At 41.1% G+C, this 16639-nt stretch overlaps 1 protein-coding gene across 26 annotated transcripts in view; it reads right to left on the bottom strand.

Moving 5' to 3' along the window:
• The window catches only part of LOC116714646 (plectin-like), a 136693-nt gene that overhangs the window by 14190 nt on the left and 105864 nt on the right, over positions 1-16639 (bottom strand). For 22 of the 26 annotated variants that reach the window (XM_032555380.1, XM_032555371.1, XM_032555362.1 and 19 more), the window contains 25 exons: positions 15273-15388; positions 15082-15185; positions 13488-13607; positions 12288-12383; positions 12065-12192; positions 11330-11423; positions 10928-11082; positions 10501-10816; positions 10330-10407; positions 10071-10232; positions 9865-9969; positions 9260-9355; positions 9036-9161; positions 8777-8929; positions 8543-8697; positions 8307-8433; positions 7510-7693; positions 7379-7405; positions 6068-6225; positions 5267-5445; positions 5032-5170; positions 4022-4378; positions 3841-3924; positions 3647-3751; positions 2323-2421 (listed from right to left, as the gene is read on the bottom strand). In XM_032555380.1, the coding sequence (XP_032411271.1) occupies positions 2323-2421; positions 3647-3751; positions 3841-3924; positions 4022-4378; positions 5032-5170; positions 5267-5445; positions 6068-6225; positions 7379-7405; positions 7510-7693; positions 8307-8433; positions 8543-8697; positions 8777-8929; positions 9036-9161; positions 9260-9355; positions 9865-9969; positions 10071-10232; positions 10330-10407; positions 10501-10816; positions 10928-11082; positions 11330-11423; positions 12065-12192; positions 12288-12383; positions 13488-13607; positions 15082-15185; positions 15273-15388 (3463 nt within the window). The remainder of the gene's footprint in view (positions 1-2322; positions 2422-3646; positions 3752-3840; positions 3925-4021; positions 4379-5031; positions 5171-5266; positions 5446-6067; positions 6226-7378; positions 7406-7509; positions 7694-8306; positions 8434-8542; positions 8698-8776; positions 8930-9035; positions 9162-9259; positions 9356-9864; positions 9970-10070; positions 10233-10329; positions 10408-10500; positions 10817-10927; positions 11083-11329; positions 11424-12064; positions 12193-12287; positions 12384-13487; positions 13608-15081; positions 15186-15272; positions 15389-16639) is intronic. The other 4 variants (XM_032555388.1, XM_032555345.1, XM_032555354.1 and 1 more) reach the window with 1 other exon arrangement.

A 16639-nucleotide genomic window follows, 5' to 3' on the forward strand; every position in this document is an offset into this window, starting at 1 on the left:
AAAATTAATCATGACAAGACAATTCAGGGAAAACAGAAAGATGTGGATGATTGAAATAATGTAAGGGAACAAAATATCACTTCACAACACAGCAAGAAAATCGTGGCATGCAAATGTAGATGTAGCTTTGGGAAATTGTTGGGTTGATGGTTTTAAACATACGTATATTTTATAGTGTTTACATCTCAAATATTTTCACTAATGATATATAATGATATATAAATGATCCCAATGGATAGTTTTCCATATTATATTTACCTTTCTGCGTAAAGAGTCTAGAGCGTTTGTTTAAATGTACCTATCCTTTCCATATTTAAGTTAAAGACACTGTTCTGTCAGACTACTGTGATCACGTCACACACACTGGGGGTTCTTTAAATCACTATTTGTAAATTAATAGAATTAAAGGGTACAGCAAAGTCAAAGACGAAATATTCAGGTTAGTTAAACTGTGTTTGTGAGGACGCCGGAAAAGGCTTCAGAGACATTGACAGTAAAAAGCTGAACATTTAAAGCATAGCCTGTAGGAATGGATGTTAACGACAAGGTGGCAGTTTGAACTGCAAGCTGGATTTCTACTGAAGACTTCAATAAAACGAAGAGATGCACTGAGAAATTGGCTGGAGGAAAAAAATAAAACATTTTTCCATCAATGAAGGAATCATAGTAGGATAAGGCTTTCTAAGATAAAAAGACTTAGTCCTTTGAGTGAGTTGTTTGAATAGCAGAGAAGGCACAGATGAGTAAAAGGGAAAATATAAATTTTTTATAGGCCTTTGAAAAAGGTCTGCAGTTCATTCACGCCACTGGAGAGTGAAGGAGAGAACAAGGATTGTAACAGAAAGGCGGATCTGTGCACTCCAAAGTTACTCAGTTTCACCTTTTTAAGCTTTCAGGACACTTGTCACGTTTTTGATATGTTGGCTGCCTTTTAGACATCTTAGAAGCAAAGGATTTACAGTCTCTAGAAATAATACAATGATCCTGCTGTTTTAGTTACTCTAGCCATACTACTTCCCCTATTGCCTAGTATAAGCTAAAGAAAGTTTACAATGTCAAATCTGTGATCAATTTGTCTGTGCTTGAAAATAATAAAACCATATTAAACAAAGGCAGGGGATCAGCCACAAAATTCTAATCAGTGCATCTCTAATAAAAATGCAAAAATAATGCACTCGAAAGCCAAAATGCATTTTAAAAGAAACACAAATGACGAGAAGGAATGAGGAATACAAATTAGATAGGTACCTGAGACAGTGAAAGGTTTACCTCTTAAATGCTCAAACATGGCAAAGCACTGGCAAGCAGTTATAGGAGGCAAGGACACAAACAAAACATTGGGTTAGGAAAGAATGTGTGTCTTGAAAATTGTGTTAATGTAGGAATAAGAGAGGTGGGAACTAGAGTATAACGTAAAAGATTTAAAGTGACTTGTGGAATGAAAAAGAAAACAAGGAAAAAACTGAAAGAAGTGAAAGAAAGAACCCCTTATTTGAAATCTGTAATTGGAAAACACATAAAATGAATGGAAGTGAATATGTACGTATGTGTGCATGAATGGCACTGTATCACTTAATGTGATTTTGAACTTTAAATAAACTACGGTAATGTGACAGTGAGTCACCCCTGTTTTTCTTTATATTCTGCTTCCAAGTCAACGGATGTCTTAGAAAGTTGCCTAAAGCACGATTTCTTCAGGCTTTTTGAAAGACTTTTATAATTATTATATTATATTATTATATTTTTGTTAGATTATATAAAAATAATCTATTAATCTTTAAAAAAAAAAAAAAAAGAAGAAAAAGCAAAAGCTACTTAAACTTGACAGGCAAGCCAAAGTAAGCTGCAAGGTTGTTTTGGGAACTCTGACTCTAAATAGTGAATAGTGTAAAGAAATGAGAGGTGGCTCAAATCCGGTAAACATTTGGTTATTTGACACAGCATTTACACACACACTCAAAACACATGCGTTGCATTTCCCTGCAATAATTTGAATTGAGTTTCTTTTTTTTTTATATTTAAGAAAGTGATATTTTTAAAAAACATTTGCCTTTCTTGCAAACCGATCAGCTACAGGACGCCATTGTTTCATGCTTGACCAGTGCAAAGGAATTTGTCTCCCATACATTAAATGTAAATAGTGAGTGAGTGGAGTAGTGCCTGTGTATGTGTGTGTGTGTGTGTGTGCATGCATTTTGGTGATCAGTGGGAACTGTGTTTGTGCTGTTTGCTGTTTCAGTGAATATTTGCTCCATCAGTTGGTTGGTTTAGTTAGTGTTAAGAGATTAGTTTGTTTGGGACCCTCAGCCAGTTGCCACGTACCTCCTCGTCCTCCAAGCGTTGCTGCATGTCGATGATGAACTTGATGTACTGATTAGTGAGAGTCATCAGCTCACTGTACTTAGTCTTCAGAGTCACATACTGATGTGGGAGAAACAAACAACACAAGGAGATGAATGAACTTCTAGACAATGATTAGTGTTTTGCTGAGGTACAGCAACTTGACACAATGATCTAAAAACTAAAAAAAACAAAAAAACAATCTTTTTTCCAGTCAATGAATGCACCATACTAAGTGATGTGTCACGCCACACTGTTACTAGGTGAAGATGGCTAACAGTTAGCCACTTTCAGTATCGGTGAGGTATAAAAATGAATTGGGAAGATATTAAAAAAAAGCTGTATAAAAGGAAAGCCAGACGTTTGGCAGATAACAAAAAGGCAGAACAGAATATAGTGAAGGTGCTCTGTGTTATCTGTTTGAACTTTTAATCTCTGCTGGTTGTGGAACATTCTGGATCTGGAAACGTAGGAACCCTTTTGGAAGTCTTAGGTAAGGCAAGAATCTAAATTTGCCAGAACTACTCATGATATCTGCTACCTGTGCTGACTGGGCTTGAATGAAACTGGTAAAGACAGGTTAAAATGTTAACCACGCAATAATTTTGTTATGTTAAAGCAATATTCAGACTTTGGTTACAGTTAGCAATGCTAACAGTGCTAAATGTGCTAACAATTAAGATAGTACCATTTAAAAATGTCAATTGTTGTGTTTTACGATGACCTATTAGTGCATATTGAATTTGTTTCGGAGTCCTTTTTTCTGCCTTAAGCATCACAAATAGATTTGGTTAGTAATAGAACTAGTATTAAAATGACGACGTTAAAATGCTAACCGCGCATTAATTTTGTCTTTTTGAAGTAATAGTAAGAACGTGATTACTGTTAGCAATGGTAACGGTGCTAATTGTGCTAACAACTCACATGGTAAGAAAAGTTAAAATTGTGAAATGTCTGGTTTTACATGGACCTGTTGGTGCACATTCTACTGGCCTCTTTCTGTCCCTTCTTTTTTGTTTTATACACCACAAATAGCTTTGGCTTAAAATAAACCTAGCATTAAAATGTTAAAGACAATTTCAAGTCTCGGCTACGTAATCATTTTGTCTTTTTAAAGTAACAGTAGAAGTGTGGTCGCAGTTGGCAATGCTAGCGGTGGTCGCTGTCCTAACAGTGCTAACAACTAAGACGGTAAGAAAAGCTAAAAATGTCAAACGCCAGGGTTTACGGTGCATATAGCCTGTCTCTTTCTGTACTTTCTTTTTTGTCTTGTACTCCAGGAACAGCGGCAGTTTGAAAAGCGCACCTCCTGAATGATGTTGTCAGAAGCAGAATCCAGTTTCGCTTTCTTCAGTGGAGAAGTAAGAGGCTCCACCTGAGCTCTGTAGGCAACCAACTGCAGTTCGTAGTCCTGTTTGCATGAAAACATTAATTATACTCAGAGCACTTTCATGTATGTTAATGCAAGATGTGTGCCGCTATCATTTCTTCGAGGCTCACCTTGATTGTATCAATGTATGCTTTAGCATACTTGTGACACTCATCAACTTTGCCTTGATTCTGCTCAATTTCAGTCAGCAGTTTCTGTAAAAAAAAAAAAAAAAGAAAAGGTTAAAGTAAAGAGATCAGCTGAATTATCTCTTAGAGAATGTTGACGGCATAACATTTTTTTCCGTCATACCTTCTCCTGTGCCAGCTGGTCTTTAAGAGTTTTGGTGTCGGTGATGGGCATGGCCTGGATCTTCTCCTGCCTTTGCTTGGCATCGGCGATCCAGCGCATGAGCCAGTCGTAGCTCTCGCGGTAGTAACCGAGCTGTCGGCCGAGTTGCTCCAGCTCTCTCTGGCGAAGGTCAATCTGGGTGAACACGGCTTTCCAGCGGTCCTGGAGGCCAGTGGTCAGCTGGCGGTAGTGGTCCAGCTCAATGTCCCGCTCGGTGTGAACGCGGGACATCTTGTCGCTGACGGCGGAGGCTTTCTTCAGCTCCTCCTCCATCGAGTCGAACACCGGCTGCTCATTCTCGGCCTCGCCCCGCATTTCCTGTCAATCGCAGCAAAACAATCCATTCAGTTCAAGTAGCAAAATTCACAAGTTAGAAGTTTCTGCTGCAGTGCTATGTGTTGTAAAATATTAATCAGAATCTTTTTTAGGAAGTGTTAAAGTTAGGGTTCCAACAAATCTCCATTTCAAAATTTGATGCTTTTCCAGACTCAAATTCCTCGATTTGTTGGGTAGTTTTTCTAAAACTAGGCAAGTTTGAGCACAAATGTTTTAGTTGTCACTAAAAGTGTGTTCTGAGAATCATTATTGAACGTGATACTGAAGCATCTGCTATAAAAAGTGACAAAGGTGTATTTCAGAGCGTCTAGAGGCCAAAAAGCTGTGAACTGTGATATGAATCTGCAACGATCTGTCGGCGATTTAAAAAAAATCAAATGATCAATTATTTGGACAAAATCTTAGTTTCAGAATTGTTAGTTAAAAAAACATCAATATAAACAGCCCTTCACTGTTCTGAAACTCAACTTTTTTAGTTTTAGGTAATAAAACAGGAAGAGTCTATTTTACTTTTTCTGCATACCTACCCAGACTAATAAAATGATAAAATCCACTTCTTCTTTTTAGACAGCCCAAGCCTGTAATTTTGTCTTGGCCATTAAAAATGCTAATAAAAATCAGAATAATTTATTCACCTTCAGCTTGGATCGTTGAGTCTCCACCTCCGTGACATCACTGGGTACAGCCTGAACCTCTCGCAGACAGTCCTCGTACTGCTTCAGCACTCCCTCCGCTCCCTGGGTGTTCCGGATCACCATGTCTACAGTCTTCAGCCTGAAGAGACGAGAAGTGCAAAATAAGTCAGCGAAGAACAGAGGGCAAAATGCTTTAGTCTTTCTTGAATGTGGGTAAAGAAAAAAAAAAACATACTTCTCAAGATAAACAGAGGAGAGCATGTAGACGTGGTCCATCTTCTGCACAGTAACATCCAGTTCGGACCGCAGCACAGGAGCTGAGGCCGGCTGCTGAGGGGACGCCAACACCTGCTGGGTTTTCACAGACACCTTATCCAGGTCCTTCTTAAGTCCCTCAAGTTCTCCCTGGACTTTCTGTGGAACCAAGGAAAGACCAGAGGTAACGATATTAAAACAGATGTAAAGGAATACAAGGTCAGCTTTTAGATTTTCTCTATGCCTATTATCAAAATGAAAGAATAAAATAAAAAGGAACAAAACATATTTTTGTTATTTATTTGATTAGGACTGTGCGCAATTATCAACGCTACCGTGATTTACAGCGATGTAAATATGCAAGAATTAGCACAACAGCTAAATTTCATCCTTTGTCAGAAGATTTAACAAACTTAACTCTTTAAGAAACAATAAATTAATCAGTACTGAGATTTGGTGCTCGGAATCAGCCAGGTGCTTGGTTATTAATTATTGTGCATGAGCAGAGATGAAAACATCTGTGGTGGAACCGCAGCCAGCGGCTCCTTAATCTCTGCAACTTCCACAGGATTTCATTAAAAAAATGAAAAATATTTGTTTCCTCTTTCTTTCTTTTTTCTCATGTGTTCACCATTTAAACATAGATTTCAGTGGAAATTAGAACAGCAAAACTTCTCTCCTATTTATTTATCATTTCCCTTTGGCTTTTTGCCGACCGCACATTTCTAACACGCGTTTCTTCCGACTTTGTTTGAGTGTCATGGGTTTTCTGCGGGTTTACCTGCTGCTCTGTCCACTTCTGGCTGCATTCCTTCAGCGGCTCCTTGTCCAGCGGTCTGCGGATGCGACTCACAGTCTGAGACTCGCAGTTCTCGATACGCAGACGCAGATCCTTGATCTCGGAGATGTAGTTCTTGCTCAGGGTCTCGTCCTGTTGGCCTGCACGGACGCATTTGAATTCAGTGAGACCAGAAAGTAAACAGAGCACAGATTTAGCCTAAAAAAAAAGAAGAAAAAATCAAAACAAAATTTTTTTTTACGAAGCATGTTGATTTGGTTTATTTTGTCAAGCCATCTTTTTATTGTGCTGCATTTTCACATGTAAGCCAATAATTCATGCGTTTTTTGAGTGTTAAGTTTCAAAAACACACTTATCTATATCACACACACTATGTCGCATGTATCAAAAACCGTACATACAGCACCTTACAAAGGTGAAATATTCATACCTCTACTGTTTTTATATGTATGTCAAATTAGCACCACAAGGTTCAATGCATTTTATTGTGATTTTAACTGACTGAAGAACACAAATTATCACATAATTGGCAAAAAATACATGGCTATTAAGCTTTTTTACGATCTAAATTATACTGTTGTAGTGCTGCCTGTTTGTTTAAAGTTAAAGTCCAGGTAGGAAGATAAATTCCATCCTGTTCTCAAGCTAATCAGTAGGAAGATATATTTTACTTTCTAGTTCTTGGGAGCTCCACCCCTTTCTGTTGCCGTCCTGGGCAACCGCCCATATAGACATATCAAAAACCGCCACTGTGTGCAAGTTTTCAAAAAGAAAATGTTTTACTGTCTGAAGCCAAACATATCTGAAGAGTCTTAGATTCCCAGGTTTTTATATTCAGGAAGGTCTAAAGGAAGCCATTTTGTTTTAAACGTTAATTTAGAAACTTTCTATTGATTTCGTATGGCACTTAATTGCGACAAGGCGGCAGTCGCTCATCCTCATCCAGCAGAGCGGTCGGCGTAATTCGTGTATGTGAAACTTCAAGCTCGTGCATGAAGACGTGCACACGCTGGCTAGCGACGCCACCCTAACGAACACTTTCTTCTAGCAACGTGACAAAACTGGGAAAACTTTTAGAGGTATGAGTACTTCTGGAAGGCATTGTACGCCTATGTGAGAAAAAGCACTACATAGTGTTCACGGCATGTGAAATGCACTTGGTGTGGCAGCCTGGGAGCCAAAACAACATGCTGTCAAACGCGACACTAGTCTACATGCTAACGCTTCTGTCTGGTCATCCATCCAAAAGTGGAAAGCGTTTAAAGCAGCTTTGTCCAGCCTTGCACCACTCACCTTTCAGCCTAACAACCTGAAATTCTCCTGAAAGGCGAATTGACATCTTGTTTGGGTTTTTTTTTCAATGTAGAAGTGTTGCATAAAATCGACAGATTGTCTCGTTTCTCTGAAAGCAAAGCTAGTTTTACCTTTCTCCATGGAGCGAAGCAGGTTGTCAAAATGCTGGCTGACTTTGTTGTAGTCGTCCTCCACTTGCATGCGGTCGTCGGGGCTGAAAAGCTGGGAGTCCTGGCTGTCCCGCATGAAGTCTTGATAGTGGGCCTCCAGGTTTCTCATGACCAGCCGGTACTCTTCTGGTTTCATGGTTTTTAACTGCAGATATTAAAAAAACAAAGATGTGATTTCTGATAAGATAATCCTAATAGCCTAATTTTCCTGTTTTGTGTGTAAAGATGTATCTATCTGGATGGTTGATTAATGTTTATTTGCTTGTGTTATAGTGAACTGACTTTTGAAAGAGGTAGACATGTGACATGTTCATTTTAAACTGTAAATGAATGAAGTAAACAAGAAAATACAATATTCCAATTATTATGAACTATGGCTCAATACCCTGGGCGGCATGCCATCAGTGGGTGGAAGAAACACTCAAAAAGAAAAAAAAAAATCAATCTTCTGTGCTATGAATGAGTTTTCTACTGCTTCTTTGCTTATTCCCTCAATTGATAGAGCTCTCAGTGTTGTGCTTAGAGCAAAAAAAACAGCCCTAATGTTAGCATCCGAGCCACAGCTTCAGATTTGTAGCCCAACAGAAACCCGTTTAAAGGTTTAATTTAGAATCTGCACTCTTTTTCAAAATATAACATGATCTGAAACACTGAAAAATGAAAAAAAAAACAAAAAACATTTAACATTCTAAACATTTTTGAGTTGATTCGATCAAAAACAAAACAAAACAAAACTATCAAAAAACGTTAAAACCGACCATGGCGATGTTCCAGGAGCGTATCTGTGTGTAATCTCTGGTCAGGTACTGCCATGACAACAGACTCTTCAAGTTAACGTGAAGCATCTGCCACATGGAGGTCATCTGCTGAAGATTTGCATCCAGACTAAAGCAGGGGTAGACATAAAAATGAGGTTAAACGTAAGCAGCAAAGAGGAATCCTTCGAAAAATTTCTCTTGTCTGTTCCTGGTTTTATTGTTTCTGTTTTTTTTACCTCGACACGCTGTCCACTGCCTCCTTATTGACCGGAGGGACAAGGAAGCAGACGGAAGGAACCACTGCTTCGTTTCCGGAGCGGTTTAACACCTTCCACTTGAAGGGCTGGGAGTTGTTGAGCAGAGCACACTCTTCTCCTTTATGGACCGTGATCTGAACCACATTAAATCAGGCGGATTAATGTTCTGCCGCGTCTGAACCCGAGGCTCGTATCTGGATTGAAGAATCTCACCTCCTGCTGCTTGAAGTCGCAGACAGCTTGAATAGGAGTCTTGCCCTTAATGGGGGTGGTGGGATTTCGGGGTTTCAGCTGGATGATAGACCTGGACCTCTTGTTCAGTCCGTTGAGCAAAGTCTTAAATTCATTCATCTGTTCCTTTTCTTCCTGTTTGCAGCAGAAAAACACAAAATAAGAGGCTCTGTGTCTTTTTCGCGCACTTTCAATTATTATGTGAAGTATCCATGACTCATGAGAATTAGCGTGCTCCCACCACGGCATCCTGCAGCAGATCCTCCAGGCGCGTGGCGGTTGTAGAGCGGTCGCAGCTGTATTTCTTCTTCATGCTCTCTTGCACCTTCTTCATCTTGTCCTGCGCTTCCTTTACATCGGCAAAGAACTGCGACGACAGGAGACAGCACGCCGGTCACAAACTTCACGAGAAGACAGCTAGAGTCTGATTTAAGACCGTGGTGAGTAATTACATTTCCTCCCCACCTGGTAATGAGCCGTGTTTTCTTTAAGGTGAGCTTCGACGCAGCAGCACAGCTGCAGGATCCAGCTCCACTGAGTCTGCAGAGCAGCTGTGAAGGCCTGGCAAGACAGTATGATGACAGTTTGTTAGCTTGGACAACATTTTCTTTAGCTTTATTCAACCTGCACTGAAAAATCACGACATCTTACCAAGCATTTTTGTTTAGTTTCTGGTGCAAATGTCTTAGTGCACTTCGAACAAGGCAAAACTAACTCATAAGTGACAATTTAAGAGTAAATTATTCCTTTGTATTGATAAAAATGTTCAGGTTTCACTTCATGTAAAACATGTTATAAGTGAAAAAAACTAACTAGTCCTCAAACTAGTACTTTCATCAACATTAAGGAGTAATTTACTTTAAAAAGTGACCATACCTTGCTGAAAAGTTACTTGTAGTTAGTTAGTTTTGTCCCTTTTTTACATTTTTCACAGAAGTCTAAGAGTATTTTTGATAAAATGTACTCTAGGCAAGCAACTGAGCTTATAGCTATTTTTATCTTGCTTCCTGTAAGCCTCTGACTAGCTAAGGGTAAGCAGTAGAAAACAGTTTCCAGCATGTTGTCAGCACCTCCACAGTCTTCTTCCCGGGATGACCGTCTCTGACCAGTTTGTCTCCCATAGCCTGGAGGTCGTTAACCTTCTTCTCTCTTTGCTCCAGCTCTCGCATCAGGCCCTTGTAAACGTGCAAAGCGCGCAGTTAGAAGGATTTACTTCTACGTCAAATTAGATTCATGATCAGTGGCGGGGGGTTTTTTTTTTTCGGTTTCCACTTACGGAGTAGTTTTCTTTCTTCACCGTCATGTTGGTGTTTCTGTCGCTCCAGTCGTAGTTGACCTCTTCCTCTTCTTTGTCGTTCAGCCACATTAGCTCTTTGGTTGCTGCGACGACGAAGGCGTGCAGAGAGTCCAGGTTCCTCAGGCGGGACTTGGAGGAGTTCTAGGACAAAAAAAAAATGGTGGGTTTGCGTAAGTTTAGAAATAAATCTGGATGTAATAATACAAAAGAATCTGTTAGATATAGATAAGATATTCACCAGCAGTTTGCCGTACTGAAGGTCCAGTTTCCCCAGGTATTCTCTGTAGTTCCCTTTGCTGACCGGTGATAACTGGCTCTGTAGTTCAGGAAAATGAAAAAAAAAAAATAAATCTGATGAGAGACAGGGTACGTGTAAAAACCGATTAAGGTCACCTTAAGCATTCAGTACCTCGTCGGACTTGGCCCGTTCGATCTTGGACTTGAAGTCCTCCACGGACTGATGCAGACCTCTGTGGCTGCCCAGCTGGGACTCCACAGAGGGCAGATCTGATCCCCACTCCGACTTATCGATGCGCCGCTGGTTCTCTTCCACCCAGGCCAGAAGATCTTGGACGTAGCGCAGCGTCACGTCGTCCAGCTCCGGCCGCACCTTGGCGCTGCTCTGCAGCTGGGTCTGCATGGTCTGGACCTTACCCGCGGACGCCTTCAGGCGGAGGTTGTAGTCGCTGCGCAGGTTCACCAGCCGCTCGTGAATACGGTAAACTCTAAGAAAGTTTAAAGAAAAGGGATCAGCTGTTAGTGAACCGAGCTTAATTAACTCAAAATTCTTAACTCGAAATAATTTCTCTTCAAAGGGGAGGAGTGATGTAAGTCACCTGCGGTACATCTGTTCCGCCTGAGGGTGGCGCCCATCCTTGAGCATCTGGACATCGTTAAAGAGCAGGCGGATGGTGCTTTCCGCCTTGTCCAGCTCCCTGTCCACCTCTGCCGTGTGCTGAGCTGGTTTCCCTGCGTTGAGCAGAGCGATGTCCTGAACGGGAGGAGAGGCATCAGAAACTTGAATCATCAGCTCTTCAACACAAGTGTTTTTTTTTTTTTCTTCGCATAAACAAACACATTCTGTTTTCCTACGCTCTACAGTTTCTAAACAATGAATCAACTACTTTAGGTATTTGGCAAACAGGAAAATGACTTCGGCATGATCCGATTGTCATGTGGTCGAACTATTTTTTATCTACTGTTTCTTTTCCCCCCACTAAGTTGTAAAACACACAAACCTTCTGCAGGAGGCCGTCCAGATGACTGAGATGTTCGTCACACAACCCGGACTCCATCTGGACTTTACTGAAAATCCTCTGCAGCCTCTCCAGTCTGGATAAGATCACAATAGTACAATATAAAAAAAAACAAAACAGTGAACCAACATTTTATGATGTTCGGAAGTCATGAAGTTACAATAAAGCTAACTATGCCTGATTATAAGTTATCATCTGACCTCCACTATGATTAGACTGAATTAAATCCATTTCCTTTTTTAGTCGCAGCAGCCAGGCAACAACATGAGAAAAGCAGGTCTTTCATTAAAATACCTGATGCAGGGAAGCAAGTGGCAACAACATTCTTTTGAGACAATAATTGTCGAAGCAAACAAGCTAATTTAGTAACAGCGAAGTTATAAATCAAAGTTAATTTAAGTCTTTCAGTCTTTCTCCCAGACGTCTTATCGCTGTTTCCAAACCAAATAACGTAGCGAAGACCTTTTCTCAACTCTACTTATCCAGTTAGGTTCACTGTTTGTTCTCCAATCTAGTGGGATGTGGGGGGACTAATGAGGGTAGAGGTCAACTTTATAAACTTGAGGTTCCTTGCTCCCCCTCCGTATAATATACAAACATATAAAATCAGAAAACTTTTGGTGCAGAGCTATTTTAAGACATTCATACTGCCTTCCATACTCTCTGATTTGTTATTTCTATTCTCTCTCCTACAGATGTACAACATGAATCTCTAACCTCTCAAATTCAATCCTGAGCAGTCGTTCTCTCTCTAGTATGGCCAAGTGAAGTCGCCCCCACTCCTTCTCCACGTCGATGGGGTGGTAGCCGGGCGGCACCTTAACCTGACCGGCGTGAACTGCACTCTGTGGAAAAGTAGGCACTATATTATCATATTCATAGATAAAACGCTGTGTGTGGAACAGACAAGAGTGGAAGAAACTAATAATAACTGGCTTACCTCAAAGGTCTGGTAGATGTGTTTGGAGTGGCTCTTGTCAGACTCCTTCACCGGCAGCTCCGCCTCCTTGAACTTCAAGAACTGGCGCCAAAGAAGCTGAAAAAGGCAATTTTACAGTTAGAAACGTCCATATTTTTTCCTCCATTTATCACGTTTTTGTTCTTTTTCCCCTAAAGACATGTATGTTTTCAATTTTAATTTTCAATTGGATTTATATAGCGCCAATTCACATCAAATGTCGTCTGAAGGCACTTTACGAAAAATATTTTCAGTTCAATCAGACATTCATTTCAATTGATTCTAGTTATCAAAACAGTACAGTAAGCTCAATTATTTATTAAAAAAGTAGCTTTGAAAGGTTTTATCCAAGGAAATCATATTCAAAGAATGAGACTTTTATGTTTTATTCAAACAGGGATTTTTTTTTTGCAGAGATGGAGTCATAAACAACTGTTGGCCAGATAGATTAAATGAAAAGAAGTGCTTTCTGACCTTTGACCTTATCTAGATTATCTAATTGAACTTTTGAACTTCAATTAGAGAATCCGTGTTTCAGACGCTGTTTAAATCCAGACCCCCGCTTTACAGAGTCAGCTTTTCTTGATTACATGCTAGTTGTGTTGCTAAATTGTTCCACCATCCTCCAATGAAAGCGCCAAAATCCCTTCAACAGACGAGTAAATCAAACGCATCACATGCAGCTCCTGGCCTCTTCTGAAAGGACGTGTTCCCATGACTGGTGTAAATTCAATCAAACCTATAAACAGAATCACGTCAATTCACAACCTTTAACGAGGGGCCAAAAAAAACCCTCCCCAGGGTTTTTAACTGTGTGGGCTGCTTTTAAAGAGCGCTTCCACTACTAAAAATCTATTGCTGTTAATGAAGCCTGGTAATAAATGAATTCCTGACATAAAAATAATCCTTTTGTTCAGCCGTGCTGACAAGGGAGTGGCAGGGTGGGGGATGAAATTAAAGATTTTAGCTGTATTTACTCAACACTCGTTCTGCCCCACCCACAACACAATACCTCAACTACAGCCGTCTTCATCTGAACGTCATTTATGTGCGTTCTTTGATCCAACACTGGCTGGCTGCCAAAACTATTCTCACCCCCATTCTCAATTATTACGCACAGGTTCTTCAAAGTTGTCTAAACGTGGAGCTTTCCGGAACAGTCGGGGGGGGTTTGGGGCTCACCTCTATCTCCTCGTAGCTGCCGGGGAATTTCCTCTCCTCGAAGATGGTGACATGGTGGCGGATCCACTGGAGCAGGAGGGTCACCAGCTCGTAATATTCCTGCCAGCGTAGCTCCAGGTCCTGCGGCCAGCGCAGCAGAAAGGAGGCATGAGAGTTTGACAACAGCGAACAGGAGGCGCTCTTAATGCTGCTGAGAGTCCATTTTGGGTCGCTAACACACCACCCTGAATTCAATTAGGTGGCAACAATCCACGCCTTGTGTTGAGGGGAGGAGGCCGGCGAAGGGAGAGACAATGGGAAGAGACTCAAGGCAGCAGATTTTTAAAAAACTTTCTCAGATGAGATGTTTTTTTTGTCGCTGACAAAATCGTCCTATAGCTAAAAGCATTTTAGAGCTGGATTTCTATTTGAACTAGTAAGAGGGGCGTGCACCGATCGAAGTATTCTGACCGATCACCGATTTTTAAAAAGCCTGACCTACAGAATCTGATTTAGGTCGATACAGATTTTTTTTTTGTTTTTTTTTGTTGGAAAAGTCGATGAATATTGCGACAAAGTTGCTAAGTTGGCAACAGTAAAGTGATTATTGTTAAAAGCTTACATGCAGAGGTGACCACCAGTCAGCCCTCTGTAATGGCAGAGCAAGAGGAGAGAGTGGCTGATTTTCAGACCTTTTGAGGAAGTACATGAGATCGGTGGATACGATCGGTTTCACAGGTAGGCTTTGGCCGTTCATCGATTTCCAAAAATTAAGGTAATCGGGGCCAGCTGACTTATCTGTTTACCCCTAAAATGTACAAAACCTTTTAAAAGCATTTTGGCTTTTTCATTTTTACCTATTACAAACACAAGCTTCAATCTATGATATCGTGTATGTAATTTACATGACTTTTTTTTTATTGTTATTGACTAATACAAGTTTGATCATTGGTGTTGTTCAGCGAATGCCTCAGAGTTTCTTAGAGAACACAAGTGAACGAACATTATCAAAAACACCAGAGAAACAGCAGACAGGTCAAAAGGAAAATTGAAAACAATGGTCAACCTTTTATCTGTAAATGGAAAGAGGATAATCCAAAATAAGAAATGGCCACCAACCTAAACTTACAGGCCATACAAGGAGAGGATTAATCGGAGAAGCAGCCAAGAGGCTCATGGTAGCTCTAGAAAAACCACAGGATTTCAAAGCTCAGGTGGGAAAATCAGTTGAAAGGACAACTACTGGTCCTGCCCTCCACAAGTCTGTTTTTATGGCAAAAAGGCAAAGCAGAAGCAAACATCTGGTAGAGGGTGCTCCAGTGAGATAAAACCACACCAGAAGCTGACCTATATGCAAAAGATTTGTGAGGCACATCAGCATCATGCATGTTAGATGAAGCAAAACACCTTCTTTTTTGATGTTTTACATGAAGTCCCAATAAAATAGAATGAAGATTGTAGTTATAAGAAAGACAAAATGTGAAAAATTTTAAAGGGTATAAAAAGCTTTAGCAAGGTACTGTAAAGGAAAAATGATACACTTCTCCATGAATCAGCCAATAGTTCCATGGACAGCATATTTCAAAGTGTTTGCTGACGTTCACGTTCTGCTTACATTCGCTCTGGCGCCGTCATGGACATCGACTCGAGGCATGACGTCATACAGAGATGAGACGTAAGTGATGATGGACTTCTCGTCGGGATGCGGGACGTCGACATCTGAAAGGTCAGGAGGAACGCTATGTTTGACAGCATTCAACAACAGACGCTCCTCTTTGGGTTAAAACGGAAGCCGGCCGGTCGTACCTTCCGGGTCCAGGAGGCGGGTCACTCCCAGGTCTCTTTCGGCCACGTTAAAGGCCTGCTCCAGGTTTTCCAGGTTGGTCTGTCGGTACACTTTGCCCATGTCGATGAGTCTGGGGCTGGTGAACAGAAAAAAGGAAAAAAAAGAAGAGATTTTTCTATCGCTGACAAATCTGGAGAAATACCACATTTCGATTTATTACACACCACCCCATTGTGATGCAACTTCATTGAGAGAATTAAGCCTTGTAACAAATGCAAAATCCATTACTTATCTAACTATTGCTTCAGATAGGATTCTAGGGAACATGGCAACTGCGCATCCATTGAGCTTTAAATGCATTTGCGAATCTTTTGGCATCAGAGTTGTTGAAGACTTTGTGCCCATGGCTAAATGCTGTAAAAACAGCCCACCTGTTCTCTTTCTGAGAACCCTACGCGAGCACCTGCCTTTTTTTTGTCCTCTGGCTGTTTGACTCTTCCTGGCACATGTCAAAGCATCTATAGATGGAATGTAATTTAGTGAGCAGCTAACAGAATCAGAGCTGACACATTTCTAAGTCAGCGACCAGCCACGGCTTGACTGCACCAGCAGACAAAAGTTCAAGACTCTCGAGTGCAGAGGAGGATGATTGAATGCATCGCATAACCTCCCCCTTACCGTTATGCGTCCCCAGGTAACAACCCCGCAGCTTTAAATGACAATGATATATGCCTACACCGTCTTTTTTTTTTTAACCTCCAAAGTTAAATTTTCAAATACATATCTACTGGAAACCAAAGCAGACTGAAACTCATACGGCTTTCTGATGCGTAGCGTGGAGTGGCCAGCAATTTGTCCGTAAACAGTAGTGGCCGGATCCACATGGCGGACGTCTCTGACAGAATACTGCTTGGTAGGTCTGGAGGAGCGGCTCAAGCTCGGGGCCATTCGTCCTTTTTCCTGAAAGCTCTGACTCCTCCGTCTTTGGTTGCGTTCTTCGCTGCCGGAGCGGGCTCCTGAGCTGTGGGAACCCCGTCCGGAGTCCCAGGAGGACTCCTCCGACGGGATGTCGTCGCACAACATGACCACCCGAGTATCGTCCTTATCGCCGACGGATCCTGACACCCCTCGGAAGAAGCCAGAGCTCCCCTTCCTATGCTTAGACTTCTTTTTCAGACTGAGCATGTTAGTAATCTGCAGGCTGGTCCGCAGTCAAAAAGACTCTAGAGAAGAGGATCTAGTTACAGCTGCATGTACTCTGTGAAAAAAAAACCCTACAATAGGTTTGGTCATTGCTCAAAAATCCATCCTGTACTGTCCCAGGAGTCCATGGTCTTCTGAAAGTCCTCTTGAATCTTTTGAAAAAGGCTCCTAGTGGTCCAGTCAA

Source organism: Xiphophorus hellerii, chromosome 3 (assembly GCF_003331165.1).
Source record: "Xiphophorus hellerii strain 12219 chromosome 3, Xiphophorus_hellerii-4.1, whole genome shotgun sequence".
In the NCBI taxonomy this organism is placed as follows: Eukaryota; Metazoa; Chordata; class Actinopteri; order Cyprinodontiformes; family Poeciliidae; genus Xiphophorus; species Xiphophorus hellerii.